Genomic DNA, 18,547 nt, shown 5'->3' with positions numbered 1-18,547 from the left:
AAGCAGATTTAGAGTAAAATCAGGATGATGGATGGTAAACTCCAACTCATCCCCAACTCCCACACAGTACTGAATGGAGCTCCATCATTTCATCATTAAGCTCTGATTTACCAAACCAGCTGCTGATATGAGAAGTATAAATAATACTAGACTCCATGAGGAGAGATCTAAACAAGCCATTTTCATTCAGATTTTCTCAGGGGACTAAAACTTTTAAAGCTCTGTTTATAGTAAACCATTAATAGTCATGTGAATCTGCAGCTGGAAAGTAGGGCTTCTGTGTGGATACAGGTGCAGGGATCTCAGAGAGTTAGATAAGCACAGGGCTGTGTCCCAATTCTCTCCAGCTCTAACTCGAAGTGTAATCAGTCACTGGAGCTGCAGAGATTAATATATAGATACAGCCGTCTTATTATCTCAGTCATATACAATTTAACATCTCACTATTAAACGAAGTTAAATAATCCACTTAATATTAGATGCCAACACCCCGGTTGCCAAGTATATAGGAATCGAATTGAGCTGCTTGTTGGGAATTGACCTGTGTCGCTTGTGCCAACACCCCGGTTGCTGAGTATAATATGAGAATTGACCTGAGGCACTTGTTCCAACACCCTGGTTGCCAAGTATAATATGGGAACTGACCTAAGTCACTTGTTCCAACACCCCGGTTGCTGAGTATAGTATTGGAATTGACCTGAGGCACTTGTTCCAACACCCTGGTTGCCAAGTATAATATGGGAACTGACCTGTGTCGCTTGTGTCAACACCCCAGTTGCCAAGTATAATATGGGAATTGACCTGAGTCACTTGTGCCAACACCCAGGTTGTTGAGTATAGTATGGGAATTGATCTGTGTCGCTTGTGTCAACACCCGGGTTGCCAAGTATAATATAGGAATCGGCTTGAGCTGCTTGTTCCAACACCCTGGTTGCTGAGTATAATATAAGAATTGGCCTTATTAGAGCAGCATCCACTTCTCTACTGAACTCTAATGGACCATCACACAATGGAAATACAGTGTATTGTGTTCAGACCAATCAGTATTCATGATCTTTTTCGTAAGAAATTGATGCCATGAGGTCTTGATCAAGGACAAAAAGATAATCTTAAAAGAACACCTTCGAAATCTCAGAGCAACATATGTTGCATTCAAGACCACATCAAAAACAAAGCAAAACTAATGCTAAAATATATCACCTGAAACTCTTCATTAATTGGTATTATCAGTGCTAAAACATCTTTTTAAATGTTGTGAGAAGGAATGGCAGCATTAGAAAGTGGAAAATGCTGACTTATCATCCAAACTTTGGTTAAATATGTTGGATAAACCTGAAATATTTTTGGTTAATACTGATAAAAAGTTTTTTTTTTAAAGAGGAGAAGAAAAAGAGACTGTAAGGGCGAATTGGAACACGCCCGATCAGTCCTCCTGCATTACACAAGAACACAAACATCTCACCCACTCTGAGTAACGACTGTCTGCCCCAATAAATGGGCAAAAGGTGAATATTTAACTTTGAGACGTTTCCAGTGTACTTTAGACCCAGACGTCCTACTAAAACATAATAAACAGCAGAGGAACGAGGAAGAGCTGATCTGAGAACTGATCAGACAGACTGATCTTCCTCTGCTCTGCTGAGACAAACAATCTAATAACACTAATAGGTCCAATCAATACTCCACTCCACTGATAAAATCAGCCCAGATTACAGACACGCATTAATCAGCAACAGATAAAACACAGCGCTGAAAATATTCCACTATCTCATTCATAATTAACATTATAAACATATTTCACAGCAGTTTAGACCACCAATTCAGCACAGTTTAAAACCATCAATTAAACCTATACAGCAGTTTAGCCCCTCCCATTCAGCCTATACAGCAGTTTAGCCCCTCCCATTCAGCCTATACAGCAGTTTAGCCCCTCCCATTCAGCCTATACAGCAGTTTAACCCCTCCCATTCAACCTATACAGCAGTTTAGCCCCTCCCATTTAGCCTATACAGCAGTTTAACCCCTCCCATTTAGCCTATACAGCAGTTTAACCCCTCCCATTTAGCCTATACAGCAGTTTAACCCCTCCCATTTAGCCTATACATCAGTTTAGCCGCTCCCATTTAGCCTATACAGCAGTTTAACCCCTCCCATTCAGACTATACAGCAGTTTAACCCCTCCCATTCAGCCTATACAGCAGTTTAGCCCCTCCCATTCAACCTATACAGCAGTTTAACCCCTCCCATTCAGCCTATACAGCAGCTTAACCCCTCCCATTCAGTCCATATAGCAGTTTAACCCCTCCCATTCAGCCTATACAGCAGTTTAACCCCTCCCATTCAGACTATACAGCAGTTTAACCCCTCCCATTCAGACTATACAGCAGTTTAACCCCTCCCATTCAGCCTATACAGCAGTTTAACCCCTCCCATTCAGCCTATACAGCAGTTTAACCCCTCCCATTCAGTCCATATAGCAGTTTAACCCCTCCCATTCAGCCTATACAGCAGTTTAACCCCTCCCATTCAGTCCATATAGCAGCTTAACCCCTCCCATTCAGCCTATACAGCAGTTTAACCCCTCCCTTTCAGTCCATATAGCAGTTTAACCCCTCCCATTCAGCCTATACAGCAGTATAAAAGCAGAGTGGGTCAGTACTGCAGACAGACATTTGGTTTATCAGGTTTCAGACAGACGGCTTCAGTCTGGCTCTCCGTTAAGAGGCAGAAACACAACCTGAGGTCAGAAACGAGTTGAACAGCGGCGGAGAGAGTAAACACAGAGGAAGAGGAGGAAGAGGATGATCCTGAAATAAAGCATCTTTACTCTGCCCTGATTCACTGTTAAACATAATTTAACATGATTTAAACTGTTATATTATCAATACAAAAGATGAAGCACTTTAGATTCCAAATAAAAACACTGGGATTTACTTTTAACCATTAATATCTTCCCGTATGAGGAAATTTTAAACTCACTGTATATATTCTGATTAGGTCAGGGCAAAATTCGTTAATGGTTTTGTTAACTAGCAGTGTTTGGTTTTGGTTGGGTTGGATTGTTCTAGGTTGGGTTGGGTTGAACTGGTTTGGTTTGGGTTGGATTGTTCTAGGTTGGTTTGGTCTGGATTGTTCTAGGTTGAGTTTGGTTAAATTGGTTTGGTTTGTGTTAGGTTAAATTAGTTTGGGTTGGATTGATTTGGTTGAATTGGCTTGGTTTGGATTGGGCATCAGGTTGGTTGTTTGGATTAGGCATGCCATTTTAGAGTGTTTCCCTTTGGCTTGGTTTGGATTGGGTTGAATTAGTTTATGTTGAATCAGGTTGGTTGGTTTGATCAGGTTTGTTAACTTAGAGTGTTTCCCCCCTTGGCTTGGTTTGAGTTGGGTTGGGTTTGGTTAGTTTGGTTTGGTTTAGTGTGGGTTGGGTTGAGTTGAACTGGTTTGGTTTGGTTTGGGATAGATCAGGTTGGTTGGTTGGATCAGGTTTGTTAACTTAGAGTGTTTCCCCCCTTGGCATGGTTTGGTTTGGGTTGGGTTGTACTAGGTTGGGTTGGGTTAAATTGGTTTGTTTTGGGTTGGATTGGTTTGGTTTGGGTTGGTATGGTTTGGACTGGATTGGTTTGGTTTAGGTTAAGTTGAATTGGGTTGGGTTAAATTACATTGGTTTGGGTAGGATGACTGAGGTTGGGTTAGATTGGTTTGGTTTATGTTGGATTGGTTTGGGTTGGATTGGAATAGTTTGGGTTGGGTTGGTTTGGTTTGGATTGGATTGTATTTGGTTACATTCATTTGGCTTGGATTGTTTTGGCTTGGGTTACATTGGTTTGGATTCAGTCTGGTACAGTAAACTGTGGCAATGAAGTAAATTTAGACAAATGATTCTGATCATTACAATTCTGTCAATAAATAATATCATGATGCAGCTACATCCTTCAATATCTAACTCCTGATGTGATCAAGCCATCACCTCAGGTAACCAGCCCTGAGTGCCCCTGGACTCTAAGCTCAGGGGTCGTAATGACCTTATAAGGCATTATAATGCCTTATAAGGTCATTACGACCCCTGAGCTTAGCTTATAATGCCTCAATGGACCCCAATAGCAACCTGTGATGAAGCCATAGTGACACATCCCACCCGGCAGCTGTGTGTCACACAGATGCTCTGTTTAAACAGCAGAGAGAATCAGATTAGATCAGATTTCACACCGATTTTCACCCAGTTCACCACTTCCAACTAATTTACCCTCAGTCTGATCGGATTTTCCAGTTCAGGAGCTCCGTCTGAAGCAATCTGCCAGCGCTGATGATCTGCTGGCGTGAAATAAAGAAACGAGCCACTCATTTTAACACTCTAACTGAAAATGTACTTATTTTACCATCCACAGCTTTTATAGACCTGGCACTGTGTGTACACCCCCGCTTATTACATACGCACATATGCACACACAACAGCACAAACCCAGACTTTACATTTACATCAATAATTAAGTAAAGAAAAAAATACTTTAAAAAGAAATGAAGGTCAGTCAATCCGAAAAGAAGAATTTCAAGAATTTAGACCATCAAAAATGTTATGATGGTGAAACTGCCACTCATCAGGTCCGCCCCAGAAAAGAAAGAGCAAGAGTATCCTCTGTTGTACAGAATAAGTGGTAACACTTTCTATGAATGTCATCTTTATTAGATGCTATAACCACATTCACAACATATCAATATGCATTCATAAGGCATTATAAACATGGCTATAAATGTTTATAAAAACGCATAACCCATTATAGCCATGTTTGTTGAGCCTTATGACCTGTGATTATAATACATTATAAGCTGTGCTTATAATATATATGTTAAAATAGTATGTCTCTATTATTAATAATCTAGTCCTACAATGAAAGTCTGGCACTTTACTTAGAGCGCACAAAGACCTGTTATAATACATTATAATTGACTATAATTAATATTATAGGGACTGAGTTTTTTGGTATTGATGTATAACATGTTATAAACACAGCTATTAATGCATTATAATCACAGTTCATGATGCATAATAAACATGGCTATAATGAATTATAAATTTTTATAAATATATATAGTCATGTTTATAATGCCTTATGAATGCATTATAATGCGTTATGAGTATGTCTATAGAGTCTTATAAAGATGACATTCAAAGAAAGTGTTATTCAAAGAAACCACAAGTTAACAAACAGCTCCCCAGATAAGAGCATCTAAAAGCTTCTTCACAGAGTATTTTGGTTGGTTTAACAGCCACTATAAACCTATAAAAAGAGGAAATTGTGTAAATCTGAATTTAGCAAACTACTTTTCCTTTAAGCAAGAGGTGCATCTAGTTACTCCATCAAGCTTCTCAGAAACAACACACACACACACACACACACACATCACAAACACTAACACACACACACTCTCACACTTCCTCTTAACACATCCAGTCAGTCAGTTCTGATGACAGGAGCTCTCAGTAAGGGCAGAGCCGTCAGAGCTGATCTGTGTCTCGGGTTTCTGGTTTAAGTGTCGACCCGTCTCACAGTCCGGCTCAGTCTTCTGCTTCAGTGTTCTGGTTCTGGTTCTGGTTCTGTCTGAGGAGAACGAGCGCTCTGCTGTAGACTACAGACAAAACTAACTACTTAACATGAGTGTACACGTTTTCAAGCTATAAAGACCGAATTCAGCAAGGTCACACTGCTCTATTGACCACCTTAGTAACCACCTAGAATCACCATATCTACCATCTTGGACACATTAGCGATCACTTAGCGACACCACAGAAACAACCAATTATATCGTAGCATACCATACCATAACACAATAAGAACCACCTTGGACATGTTAGCTACCACTTAGCAACCCCTTAGCAACCACCTAGAAACCACTTAGCATCACCATAGCTATAAAGCTACAAAGATCAAATTTGACAAGGTATTGGTTAAAAAGTTTGGGGGACAACTGCACTATTGACCAAATATTTTTGTATTTCAGTGTCAAGCAACACCTTAGCATCACCGTAGCTACTACCTTGGACACATGAGCTACAACTTAGCAAAACCAATACAACAACCAGTCATATCCTAACAACACCATAGCAATCACCTTGGACATGTTAGCTACCACTTAGCAATACCATAGCCACAACCAATCATACAATAGCAACACAATAAGAACCCCCTGGGACACGTTAGCTACCACTTAGCAACACCATAGCAACATCCAAGTAGGGTGACCAGATTCCAATTCAACAGATGTGGGACAAAGACTATTTTTGTGTGGGACAATGTGGGACACCAATGCATCGAGGCAGTCGAAACAAATAAAAAATGTGTGTAGCCTATATGTATGTATGTATGTGTGTATATATATATTATATATATATATATATATATATATATATATATATATATATATATATATATATAAATATATATATATATATATATATATATATATATATATATATATATATATATATATATATATATGAAGAGTTTGGTTCCAAAACGCTATAAATCCATTTTTATCAATTTGAGTAAAAAAGGGTTTTCTTTAGCAAGAAAGTGGTAGGCTGAAAACACCGTTTTCTGTTTCAAACTATCAAATACCATACTAAGGTTAAAATAACACAAAAAAATCAAATCAAGATTTTAATATTTAAAGATTTATTTTGAAAAATAATTCGTTTTTTCGCAAAACGCAATAAATCCATGCCAAGTTTTTTTTTTTCAAAATGTCTTATATATCCTTTGGCATCAATATATATATATTTTACTAATTATGTGCAAAATACAATACTAAATAACAGTAAATTGTACATCTGAATATAATAGTTTAACCATTGGGCCTAAAAACACAAATTTTAAAACATTTCTTTTCAAAAAAGTGCAAAATTTCATTAATGAACAAGACATTAACACTATAAAATCCCCAAAATCACGTTACATTAATGTGCTGTAGTGTAGTGTAGTGTAGTGTAGTGTGGTGTAGTATAGTGTGTGTGTGTGTGTGTGTGTTTGTGTGAACTGCAGATGACAGCGGGCATTTCCCCCCTCCTGAATGCCTCATTTTCTTTACCTTTTCTCGTACAGGAGACTCTTTTGATGGCTTTCTCTTTTTTTTCAATAACTGCTTCACGAACAGGCTCCTCTATACCATCAAAACCGCTCATTTTCGCGGACTTTGAGAGTGAAAAACGAAACTGAAAGTAGGCTACACGAAATACCGGCACGCTCAACAGCGCCCGTGTTTACATAAGATAGCTCGTGGAATGCTGCCCTGTGATTGGATGAGTGGAGATGTGGCGTTCTGCGGGAAAACAAGACTGGCGTTTATCGCGTTTTGGAAAAAAAGAGAGAAAACAGGGCAGCACGCCCCCTGCTGACAGCCTTCACTGCTTTCCCCACACAGCCGTTTAATAAATGCCAGATTACAAAACACGCATTTTAAAACTGGAGTCTGATTGCCACTAATGCGGGACAGCGTCTCAATTTGCGGGACGCATGAAAAGTAATGAAATTGCGTGACTGTCCCGCACAAAGCGGGACATCTGGTCACCCTACATCCAAGCAATCCATAGCGACACAATAACAACCACCTTGGACATGTTAGCTACCACTTAGCAACACCATAGCAACAACCAGGCACATCATAGCTAAATCATACCAACCATATAGCAACACCTTAGCAACCACTTATTTACAACTTAGCCTCACCATTGCTATAAAGCTATATAGACCAAATTTGGTCTATAAGGGCATAGAACCAGCTACTGGTCAAAAGTTTGGGGCTCTATACTCAACACTGCTCGTTTGAAAAAAAACATATTCGTATTTCACCATCAAGCAACAACTTAGCAACACCATAGAATCCACCTTGGACACATTAGCTACCACTTAGTCTACACCATAGCAACAACCAGGCATACTATCGCAACACATTAAGAACCACCTTGTACACGTTAGCTACCACTTAGCAACACCATAGCAACAACCAGGCACATCATAGCAACACAACAGCAATCGCATAGCAACACAACAGCAACCACCTAGAAACCACCTAGCATCACAATAGCTATTAAGCTATAAAGACCAAATTTAGCAAGATCATAGAACCAGCTACTGGTCAAAAGTTTGGTGGACACTGCTCTATTGACCAAACATATTTGTATTACACCATAAAGCAACACCTTAGCAACCACCTAGCAACACCTTAGCAACCAAACAGCAACAGCTTAGCATCCCCATACCTACAACCTTGGATAGATTATCTACCACTTAGCAACAACCATACTGGTTATATAGTTTGGGGGACACCACTCTACTGACCAAACATATTTGTATTTTACTATCAAGCAACACCTTAGCAAAGACCTAGCAACACCTTAGCAACCACCTACCAACAACTTAGCATCACCATAGCTTCCACCTTGGATGATGCGCAGAATTAGGTGTCTTAGCCAAGGACTCTTTGGTAGTTAATTAATGCAGAGTAGTTTGAGTTTAAATGCCCAGGCTGGGAATTGAACCGTGGCCTTATTCAAATTTGTGGGCGTGGTTAATCAATGTTCCAGAGCTTGTCTGAGGAAACCTTCTCCAGAACATCTACCAGAACCACCCTCACCTCCCCACGGGGAGAGCAGTAGTAGTATTCACGCCAGCAGAACAGCAGAGGCAGGAGGAACTGGGCCACGCTACGCTAATAACAGCGCTAGCCCAAGGACACGGATTTCTGTGAGTGCGTTCTGCTCACACACACACACTCGCGGCTGCTCTTACACACACTCACACACACACTCGCGTCTGGCTGAGCAGCTCTGTTATGGGGTCAGCGGGTTGGCTTCCTGTTTCTTCAGCCCAGGAGAAAAGGAAACAAAAGGCAGGGAAAGCGAATCCCAGCGAATTTACAGAGCAGAAAAGATTTTAGCCTGATCTCACTGTTAGCACAGCGCTCATGCTAACACCACAATCTCCACTTCCTCCAGCCATGGCATGAGTCCAGCTCACTGAAGCACAGGTAATCTCGGCATGTTGGGCCAACAAACATATACACATATATCCAGCAGACCTCGGGCAGGTGGTCCACCAATCACTTACAGGAGCTAATTAGCTAGCATGAAGCTAACTGCATGATTAAACCAATACATAACTGTGGAAAATAAAGACATTGCAGTTCTGTTTGTTGAATTTCTACATAGAAATGAAGCCAATATTGATGAATTTGCAACCAGAATCAATGAAATAGAGACCAGAGGTGGAGCCAGACTGGTCGGTTTGCTGTTTAAACCAGGCATGAATGTGATTGTGTGTCTCAGCCTGCCTTCATTGAGTTTACAGCCTTTCACACTACATGACTGATTCATTGGAACTCAGACACGGGGATTTTCTGATAAATAGATCATTATAACGGGGAAAACTTAAACAATAACGGAAATATTCGTATTAAATAAAAATAAATAAATAAATAATAAAATACAAGCTATACAACATTATTGTAAACACAAATACATAAGTGCTATGCATCTCATTATTCCACAAAGCAATATGACAGCCTATTATTATACTACTGTACATCAATATTTACATTATACTAAAATTTAGATAAATAACCATATACTGCTTTTTTTTAATGCTCAAAAACACCTTACTGTGACTCTGCCAACTGCCGACTTTCTGAATACGGTAAAAATATTCAGTATTCAGCACTAGAACTCAGACAAGAGGGTTTTCTCACAAACAGATAATTATATAAGAGAAAAAAAAGACAAATAAAACTACAAATAAATAAAAATAATAAATAAATAAGTAATGACATAGACTACACGAGATTACTTTAAATGTTAATACATGCGTGCTGTCCATCTCCTTATTCCACAAATCCATATAACAATTCGATTTTTCATGTTAAAAATAATAAAAAATAATAAATAAATAATAAATTAGTCTAGAGTTTGTCACGCCGCCTCGTTCTCCTTCCACATTACCGGACTCCATTTCCCAGAATCCTGTTGATTATGACACCAACAGTATCCGTTCTACTTCACCCAATCACATTTCGCTCCGACGCTCTGATTCACCGGTGTTCTGAGTTAGTTCCGGTTCATACCCATCTAGCTCCGGTATTTAAGTCTGCAGTATGTAAACAAACACCGCGAGGTATTGTTAACTTATGTTGCATACTAAGCGTTATCCTATTGTTTCTCGTTTTGGCTTTATGGTTACGACTCTCTTTTTGGATTATTGGTTTATGTCTTTTGTCTTGCCCTTATTGGATTTATTGCATGGTTGTACTGATACGCGGTTACGAACTCGGACTGTACTTTCGACTACGTCTTTGGTTTTCGGTGAGATCTTTGTTTGCCTGGCTTTACTGTTTTCTGTTATACTGCCTGTTAATAAACCTGTTTGCTTATTTTACTCGGCTTGCGTCACTCCTCACTACCTGGCGTTACAGAGTTCAGATAATTAATTACAGGCTCACAAATTACGATCACGATTCTTTCACCTGGCTGCTCTTCAGAAACACTTTACATCACCAGAAAAAACACCAGAACTAAACACACGCGAGAACTAGTGATGCCAAACCAGAGAATCTCTAAAGAGGAGAATACGCACTTAAAGTGAGTCCAACATGAACATGTTCATATGAAGCCAAAACTGAGCAAAATCAGAATTTTTAAATGTCTGATCAGTTTTATACTGAAATATGTATTTATGTCCTCAACACAGAACTATATCAAATGTTTCAGAACCACAGACATAATTTTTCATAATTTATAAGCCTTTTAAACATGCTCTACCTGTATCTCAGCTCAGGATCAGCTCACTAATCAACCAATCAGCTCACAGTAGCAGTAATGCTGCTAGAGCTTTACAGAGTAAAACCTGTTTTCTGTGGATAAACTGAAATATACGGGACACTTTCTTTGCTTTTTTTTACTAAAATACATTATTTTACTTTCTAAAATTAAGCAAATACTCAAAACAAGTAATTCATTTTTAGTTATTTAAAGTTTTTAGCTTTTAGCTTCATTCACCCCATTTATAGAGCACTCACTCGCTCAACTTTTACAGAGATGTGGATTTCATTATCCAGCAGGACTTGGCACACTGCCCACACTGCTCACAGTTATCTGAGACACTGATTTTTGGGTTTTCATTGGCTGTAAGCCATGAAACCCATCAAAAATAAAAGAAATAAATTCTTAAAATAGAGACTCTGTGTGTTTAAAACATCTATTTAATATATGAGTTTCGCATTTTTGTGAACTGAATTACTGAAATAAAGCAACTTTTTTAAATTAGATTCTAATTTTTTGAGATGCACTATTATAAATAATCTAGAATACTGTAGTTTTTTTTTTTACAATTGTTACAGTATCGCAAAACAAATATCACAATACTGAAGCTTCCTGATATTTTCCTACACCCACAGCTAAAGTGAGATGAGTTTTTCAGGAGATAATAATGGATTGCTCTTCTCCGTCCAAGTCAGTCGGCCAGCCTGAGCCTCGCTGAGCAGCTCTTACTCCACTAAATCAGGGCGGAGGGGAAACGGCTGCATTAGGGAGCTGATGGAGCATCACCGGACATCATAACCACAGTCCGGAGACGTTCACGCCTCATCAAACCAGCATCTGTAAACAGCTAATAACTTACAGACCTGTAACTGGAGGAGTCTGAGTGTAGAAAAACAATATAAAGCTCTGAAAAAAATATTAAAAACTCTTAAAAATTATGAGTTTCTTTGATTTTACCAAATTAAAAAACCTCTGGAATATAATCAAGAGGAAGATGGATGATTACAAGCCAGGAGTAAAGCAGCATAAAATTATACAAAAGCAGTGTGTAAGACTGGTGGAGGAGAACATGATGCCAAGATGCATGAAAAAAAAATGTGATTAAAAACCAACCAGAGTTATTCCACCAAATATTGATTATTTCTGAACTCTTAAAACTTTATGAATATGAACTTGTTTTCTTTGCATTATTTGAGGTCTGAAAGCTCTGCATCTTTTTTTTTTTGTTATTTCAGCCATTTCTCATTTTCTGTAAATAAATGCTCTAAATGAGAATATTTTTATTTGTAATTTGGGAGAAATGTTGTCTGTAGTTTATAGAATAAAACAACAATGTTCATTTTACTCAAACATAAACCTATAAATAGCAAAATCAGAGAAACTGATTCAGAAACTGAAGTGGCCTCTTAATATTTTACAGAGCTGTGTATCCAATAACTATACATATTTACGTAAGTATTTAGACACTTTAAGGAGCCAGGTTTTAAGTTCTACACTCACAGTACAATGACATACATGCCAAATGTCATAGGACACCAGCCAATTCAAGCCAGACACTGCCGGTCACCATCATAACCTTTGTGTTGCATTGTCTTTAGGTGTGGATGACGTGGCTCTATAATAATATAACAATTTACATTTTAGGGTATCATATATTTCACACTATAAGATGCACTTAAAATCCTTTATTTTCCCCAAAAATCATCAGAGCTCCTTATAATCCGGTGCTCCTTATGTATGAATTCTATCAGTCAGGTATTAAGGAGCAGTAAAGACACTCCACTGAAGTACAGAGTTATACAGGAGTTTCAGTTTAGTTCTCCAGCACTGAGACTGGAGCAGCATTAGCATTAGCTGCTAACCATGCTAAGCGCTAGCTTTTTTGCTACTCAGAGGTGAGTATTATCGGACCTCAGCTAGCACTGCTGGAGCAGCATTAGCATTAGCCGCTAACCACGCTAAGCACTAGCTCTTTCTCCTTTCAAAGCTGAGTATTATCAGCCTGTAGCCTGCTGCTAACCCCAGCTAGCACTGCTGGAGCAGCATTAGCATTAGCTGCTAACTACGCTAAGCACTAGCTCGTTCTCCATTCAGAGACCAGTATACGGTATGTTTGTCATAACAATGTTCTTGGCGATATGACAAAACACAGAAACATATTTATTTAAAAAGAATATACAACTGCAGCAAAATAATTATCAGTGCTATTTTTCTTAAGAATGTAATATTTTCAAACATTACGTAGAAGCAAATAAAATCTGTAAACTTTTGTCTATTTTAGCAAACAACCATGACATAACGCTGATTTTGTATGTAATAACAATAATAACACATTTAATAATGCAACTCAAAAAGAGTAATTTATGAAAGCTTATGGCGATATTATTCTGCATTATACCTAGTGAACTTGCCATGAGCATGTTAGCCTGCCCACTACACGCAACCAAAGCTAGTGTTTCCTCCGTGTCTATGTTACCTTCTGGCTCTCTTGCTTCAGTTATATTCAGATCTTGATTCTCTGTGTTGATACTGAAACGCATTTCTGTAAAACGCTTTAATACAGTAAATAAATTGGACTTAATTTGATTTGATTAATCAGTGTTCAACCTCACTTTCAAGATAATATCTCACTACTTATGCAGGTTATTATGATTAGTTTACATACTGCTGTCCCATGACTTTTGGCATGTCAATATATATATTTGTGTAAGGGGGGTGTAACGCCCCCCAGCACTAGGTTGGATGAGTTTGAGGCTGAATGCAATCAAACCCTCCTCACAGCAATGTTCCAACACCTGTTACTGCAGGAAAAGAGGATAAATTACCAGATAATACCGGTGATTTCTGGGGGAATATTGAAACAGCTGGTGTTTTAATGTAATAATTGATAAATCAGCACAGGAAATGTTTTAAATACATAAAAACGCTTTATTTAAACCTGTAACTCCAGAGCCGATCCTCACAGTCAGTCTGATTGTGAAGCCAAAACTCCCCATAAACACACTGCAGCACACTGCCAGAGCACAGCTGGCCATAATACAGGAAACGTGTCTCCACTGCATAACTCAGTGGAGGCGCAATTTAACCCTTTTTATATGTTTTATATGTGAACTTCCTTACAAAGCAAATAATCACACAGGGTGTGTTTAATCACTGTATACTGCATTAAACAGGTGCACACTGAATATTCATCAATATTCTGGTTTGTTTAACACTGTTTTGTTCAGTACATAATTTCAAATGACTTTAGTATTAATCTACAATACAAAAAAATAATGAAAAAACACAGAATTAAAGGCATTATTCAGCGACTAAAATAATTTGACCAAAAATGCCAAAATAAGTAGAAAGATTAAATAATTGATACAGAACAATGCTGTGTTTTGTTGGTATGTCTGCTAAGATATTAAAAGTATTTATATTTAGACTATTTAAATTATTCAGTGGTGCTAATTGTGGCTTCATGTGCAATATAGTGGATTTGGAATGTAAACTGGATATTTATATTTAAGCAAAAAAAGATGCTATTGTTAAAAAAATAATAAGGTTTGAAAAAAAAACATATTTCACATTCAGTTTTAATTTTCTTATTTACATGCCTAGCAGTAAGCAGCAATGTATACATATACTATATACAGTACCAGTCAAACAAGTGGACAAACCTTAAATTCAGTGTTTTTCATTATTTTAAAATGTTCTGTGTTGTAGATTTTAATACTAAAGTCATCAAACTATAAAGAAAAACATGTAATTGTTTATTAAACAAAAAAATGTTAAAACAAACCAGAATATGTTTTATATTTGACATTCTTCAAAGTAGCTCCTCTTGCTTAGATTAGTCAGTTTTATGAGGTAGAGTCTCCTGGAATTCAGGCTTTCAGTTAACAGCTGTGCTGAACTCATCAAGAGTTAATTACTTGAATTTCTTGTCTCTTAATAAAGTGTTTGAGAGCATCAGTTAAAGTAAAGTAGTGAAGAGGTAGAGTTACAGGTATACAGTGAATAGTGAATATTTGAGTAATGTTCGAATCCAGGTTATGAGAAACAAGAAATACTGAAATACTCAACTAAATAAAGAACAAAAATGACTTTAAGAAACAAATGAAGAATTTCAAGAACTTTGAAAGTATCCTTAAGTGCAGTAACCACAAAAAATACCATCAAAAATGTTATAATGGTGAAACTGGCACTCATCAGGACCGCCTCAGGAAAGAAAGAGCAAGAGTTTCCTCTGTTGGAAAAGATAAGTTCGTGAGGATGAGTTACCAGCCTCAGAAACCACAAGTTAACAGCTCCTCAGATAAGAGCACCTAAATACTTCTATACAGAGTATTATGGTTTGTGTATAAACTTTTTTTACTGGTACTTTATATACAGTATAAAGTAAAATGGAAAAATGCATTTCCTCATGAAGACAAATACTGTCATTGTTGCACAGCATAAGCATGCTCCCTTCCAGGAATTTGATAAGCTGTGGTCACCATGGTATGATAAAAATGACAAAAATTATGGTTTATTGTCAAAAATGTATTATCTGAGCTTTTCTAGACATGCTCACAGTGGTGTTTATTACTAAATTAAGAACACAAAAATACTCCATCGTTTTTTTTTAACCAGAATGACCTTTGTGTTTGGACCATAAACCCATGTCATAAGTAGAGCACAGGGCAGAGAAATGTGTGAGGTTACTCGGCCACATGCTACTATCATTTCAAATGTGGGAGATTCTTATGTGTTCTATAGATAGAGCACAGTGGAAAAGTGTTAACTGAAAAAATGCAGAATTCTGCAGCACACTGACCACACTGATTAAACTCATAAGATGGAAATCTGACCCAAAAACATTCTTCATAAATTACAACACGGCAGTGTCTTCAGTATAAATTTAGTGTGGACAAACACGAGGCAGCAACCAGCAAGCATTTTACAAGTACTGGTGTTAGGGATTGTGGTGGTGTTGGTATTATAAATGGTATTATAGGTGGTACTAAGACGGTCATAGTTGTTAGTGTTAGTGTTATAGGTGTTACAGGTGGTGTTGGTGGTATTATAGGTGGTGTTATAGGTGGTACTGCTGGTGTTCTATGTATTATATATGGTGTTATAGGTAGTAGTGTTGGAGCTGTACGTGTTCTAGGTTGCATGGTGGCATTATAGCTGTTCTACGTGGTGTTATAGATGGTAGTAATAAGTGGTATTGTTTGTATTGTAGGTGTTATAAGTGGTGTCATAGGCAGTAGTGTTGGTGTTATAGGTGTTTTAAATGTTACAAGTAGTTTAGTTGGTGTTATATGTGGTACTGTTGGTGTTCTATGTGTTGCATGTGGTGTTCTAGGAGGTAGTCTTGGAGTTATAAGTGGTGGTATGGGGTATTGTGGTATATAGACATTGTATATGGTATTATAGGTGGTAGTGTTGGTGTTATGGTGGCATTACAGCTGGTCCATATGGTATTATAGGTAATCTATATGGTATTACAGGTGGTACTGTTGGTGTTGTAAGTGTTCTAGGTGATACGATGGTATTTAGGAGGTCTATATAGCATTATAGGCGGTACTGCTGGTGTTCTAGGTGGTAGTGGTGGTGTGGTAAGTGTGGTACCTGTTCTGTCAGCCCTGCAGAAGGTTGGTGTTGTAAGTGTTGTAAGTGGTATAGGTGGTCTATATGATATTATAGGTTGTCTATATGGTATTACAGGCCGTAGTGCTGGTGTTGTAGGTGGTGTTGGTACTTGTTCTGCCAGCCCTGCAGAAGGTTGGTGTTGTAGGTAGTGTTATAGGTGGTAGTGTTGGTGTTGTAAGTGTTCGAGTTGATATGGTGGTATAGGTGGTCTAAATGGTATTATATGTGGCCAACATGGTATAATAGGTGGTAGTGCTGGTTGTACCTGTTTTGCCAGCCCTGCAGCAGGTTAGTGTTGTAGGTAGTGTTATAGGTGGTAGTGTTGGTGTTGTAAGTGTTCGAGTTGATATGGTGGTATAGGTGGTCTAAATGGTATTATAGGTGGTCAACATGATATAATAGGTGGTAGTGCTGGTTGTACCTGTTCTGCCAGCCCTGCAGCAGGTTGGTGTATTTGCTCAGAACTCCCTCCAGCTGGGCTTTACTGCGCCTCCCCATCGAGCCCTGGCTCGGAGAACCGCAGCCGGAACCGGAGCCGGAGCTGGACCCGGATCCCGGGGCAGAACCCTGCGCGGACCGACCCGTCCTGCGCGCCCAGCTCGCCTTATCCAGGCCCGCGTGCAGCGTCTTCTCCATGGCGCGCGTGCGGAGGACTCGAGGCTTTATCTGCGGGCGTGGGTCAGTTCCATCAGAACCAGCGGAACCAGCGGACCCATCTCCGGTCCAGAAGAGCTTCTATCTGTCTGATCCTCCTCCCTCCATCCTCCTGTTCTTTCTCCTCCTCCTCGGCCTTATACGCGCCGCGGCCGCGCTCGCGCTGATCCCGTGGTGCCCGTGCTCGCGTCGCGTGCTCCGGTGGGCAGTGGCATGGCACGAGCGCGGGGTGTTTACACTGCAGCGGTGGGTGGATCTCTCTGTCTCTCTCTCTCGCGCGCGCTGAGTGAGTCTTCTCCTCTAGGAAGACACACGCACGCGCACAGGCGCGCGCACACGCACACTCCTCCTTCCCTCCAGCAGCTCCAACAAGCTGAAGCACCGCCCACCACTTAGCCCAGCCCAGCCCGGCACGCGCAGCGCGCGCCCCGCGCCCCCCTTTACCATCCACCCTCTATCCGCAGCCCAAACCCGCGCGAGGGCTTCTACGTGGCGCGCGCGTGCATTTCCATCCTCCTACCGTGTTGTGACGTCACATACGAGGAGTTTCAAAGCATGCATGCATGTCTCTCTAAAGCAGCAGCTTCACATTAACTATAGAGATCCTTCTGTATGATTCAGTGTCCTGTAGGAGCATTTTGTAGGTGCTTTAGGTGCTCCTACAGTGTCTTGTAGGTGCTTCATTCTTCATTAAATTCTGATACAATATAAAGATCAACTATCAGATTCACATTATGAAGAAAAGTGGAAAACAGGCACGTGCACATGGATTTACAGTGCCTACAGGTTTCAGATGGTCTCAGATTGTCTTTGAAGATCATTTAATAGATACTTGCTGATCTAAAATCTAAGATCTATTGGACTAGACTAACCCATTTGGTTCAGTTTAATTGGTTGAGCAGCTTCTAGACAACCAACAAGCTCGGTCAATGTTTGATGAATAGATAGATGGATGGACTAAAGGTAGGTAGGTGGATAGGTTGGTTTTAATGGGAATCACTGTAAACTGATTTTATTCAAAGTAACTTTGCAGCATTTCTATTGGTCCATTCTTCATTAAATTTAATATAAAGATCAGGCCAAATGGATGGACAGATGTATGTATGAATGGATGGATGGATAGACTGAAGATTTTATGAGAAGGTCAAATGGACAGACGGATGGATGGATGGACTGAAGGTTTTATGAGAAGGCCGAATGAACGGACCGATGGATGGATGGACTAAAGGCAGAATGGACAGACCGACAGATTTCCAATAGATGGATGTATCAATGTATGGATGGAGTGAAGGTTTTATGAGAAGGTCAAACGATCTATGGCTAAATCCGCTCTGCTGATTCTAGATCTGTGTGCGGGGTCATTTGTGCTGGTTCGAGGTAAATGGACTGAGTCTGGTCAGAATCTGCTCTACTGATTCTATAAATCTGTTTATGGGCTGGATCTGTTGTGATAATTCTGGATATATA

The 18,547-nt window shown here is 39.3% G+C and overlaps 1 protein-coding gene across 2 annotated transcripts in view; it reads right to left on the bottom strand.

The window, feature by feature from the left end:
• LOC103022712 (oxysterol-binding protein-related protein 10-like) overlaps nt 1-17,415 on the bottom strand; it is an 85,280-nt gene extending 67,865 nt beyond the window's left edge. For both annotated transcript variants that reach the window (XM_049472900.1, XM_049472899.1), the window contains exon 1: nt 16,848-17,415. In XM_049472900.1, coding sequence (XP_049328857.1) covers nt 16,848-17,062 — 215 coding nt within the window. In that variant the 5' untranslated portion in view covers nt 17,063-17,415. The remainder of the gene's footprint in view (nt 1-16,847) is intronic.
• Nucleotides 17,416-18,547: the final 1,132 nt, after the last annotated feature.

The sequence above is a fragment of the Astyanax mexicanus genome, unplaced genomic scaffold (genome assembly GCF_023375975.1).
Source record: "Astyanax mexicanus isolate ESR-SI-001 unplaced genomic scaffold, AstMex3_surface scaffold_31, whole genome shotgun sequence".
Classification (NCBI taxonomy): Eukaryota; Metazoa; Chordata; class Actinopteri; order Characiformes; family Acestrorhamphidae; genus Astyanax; species Astyanax mexicanus.
The sequence above is the reverse complement of the archived record's forward strand: the minus strand, read 5'-3'. Positions and strand labels throughout refer to the sequence as shown.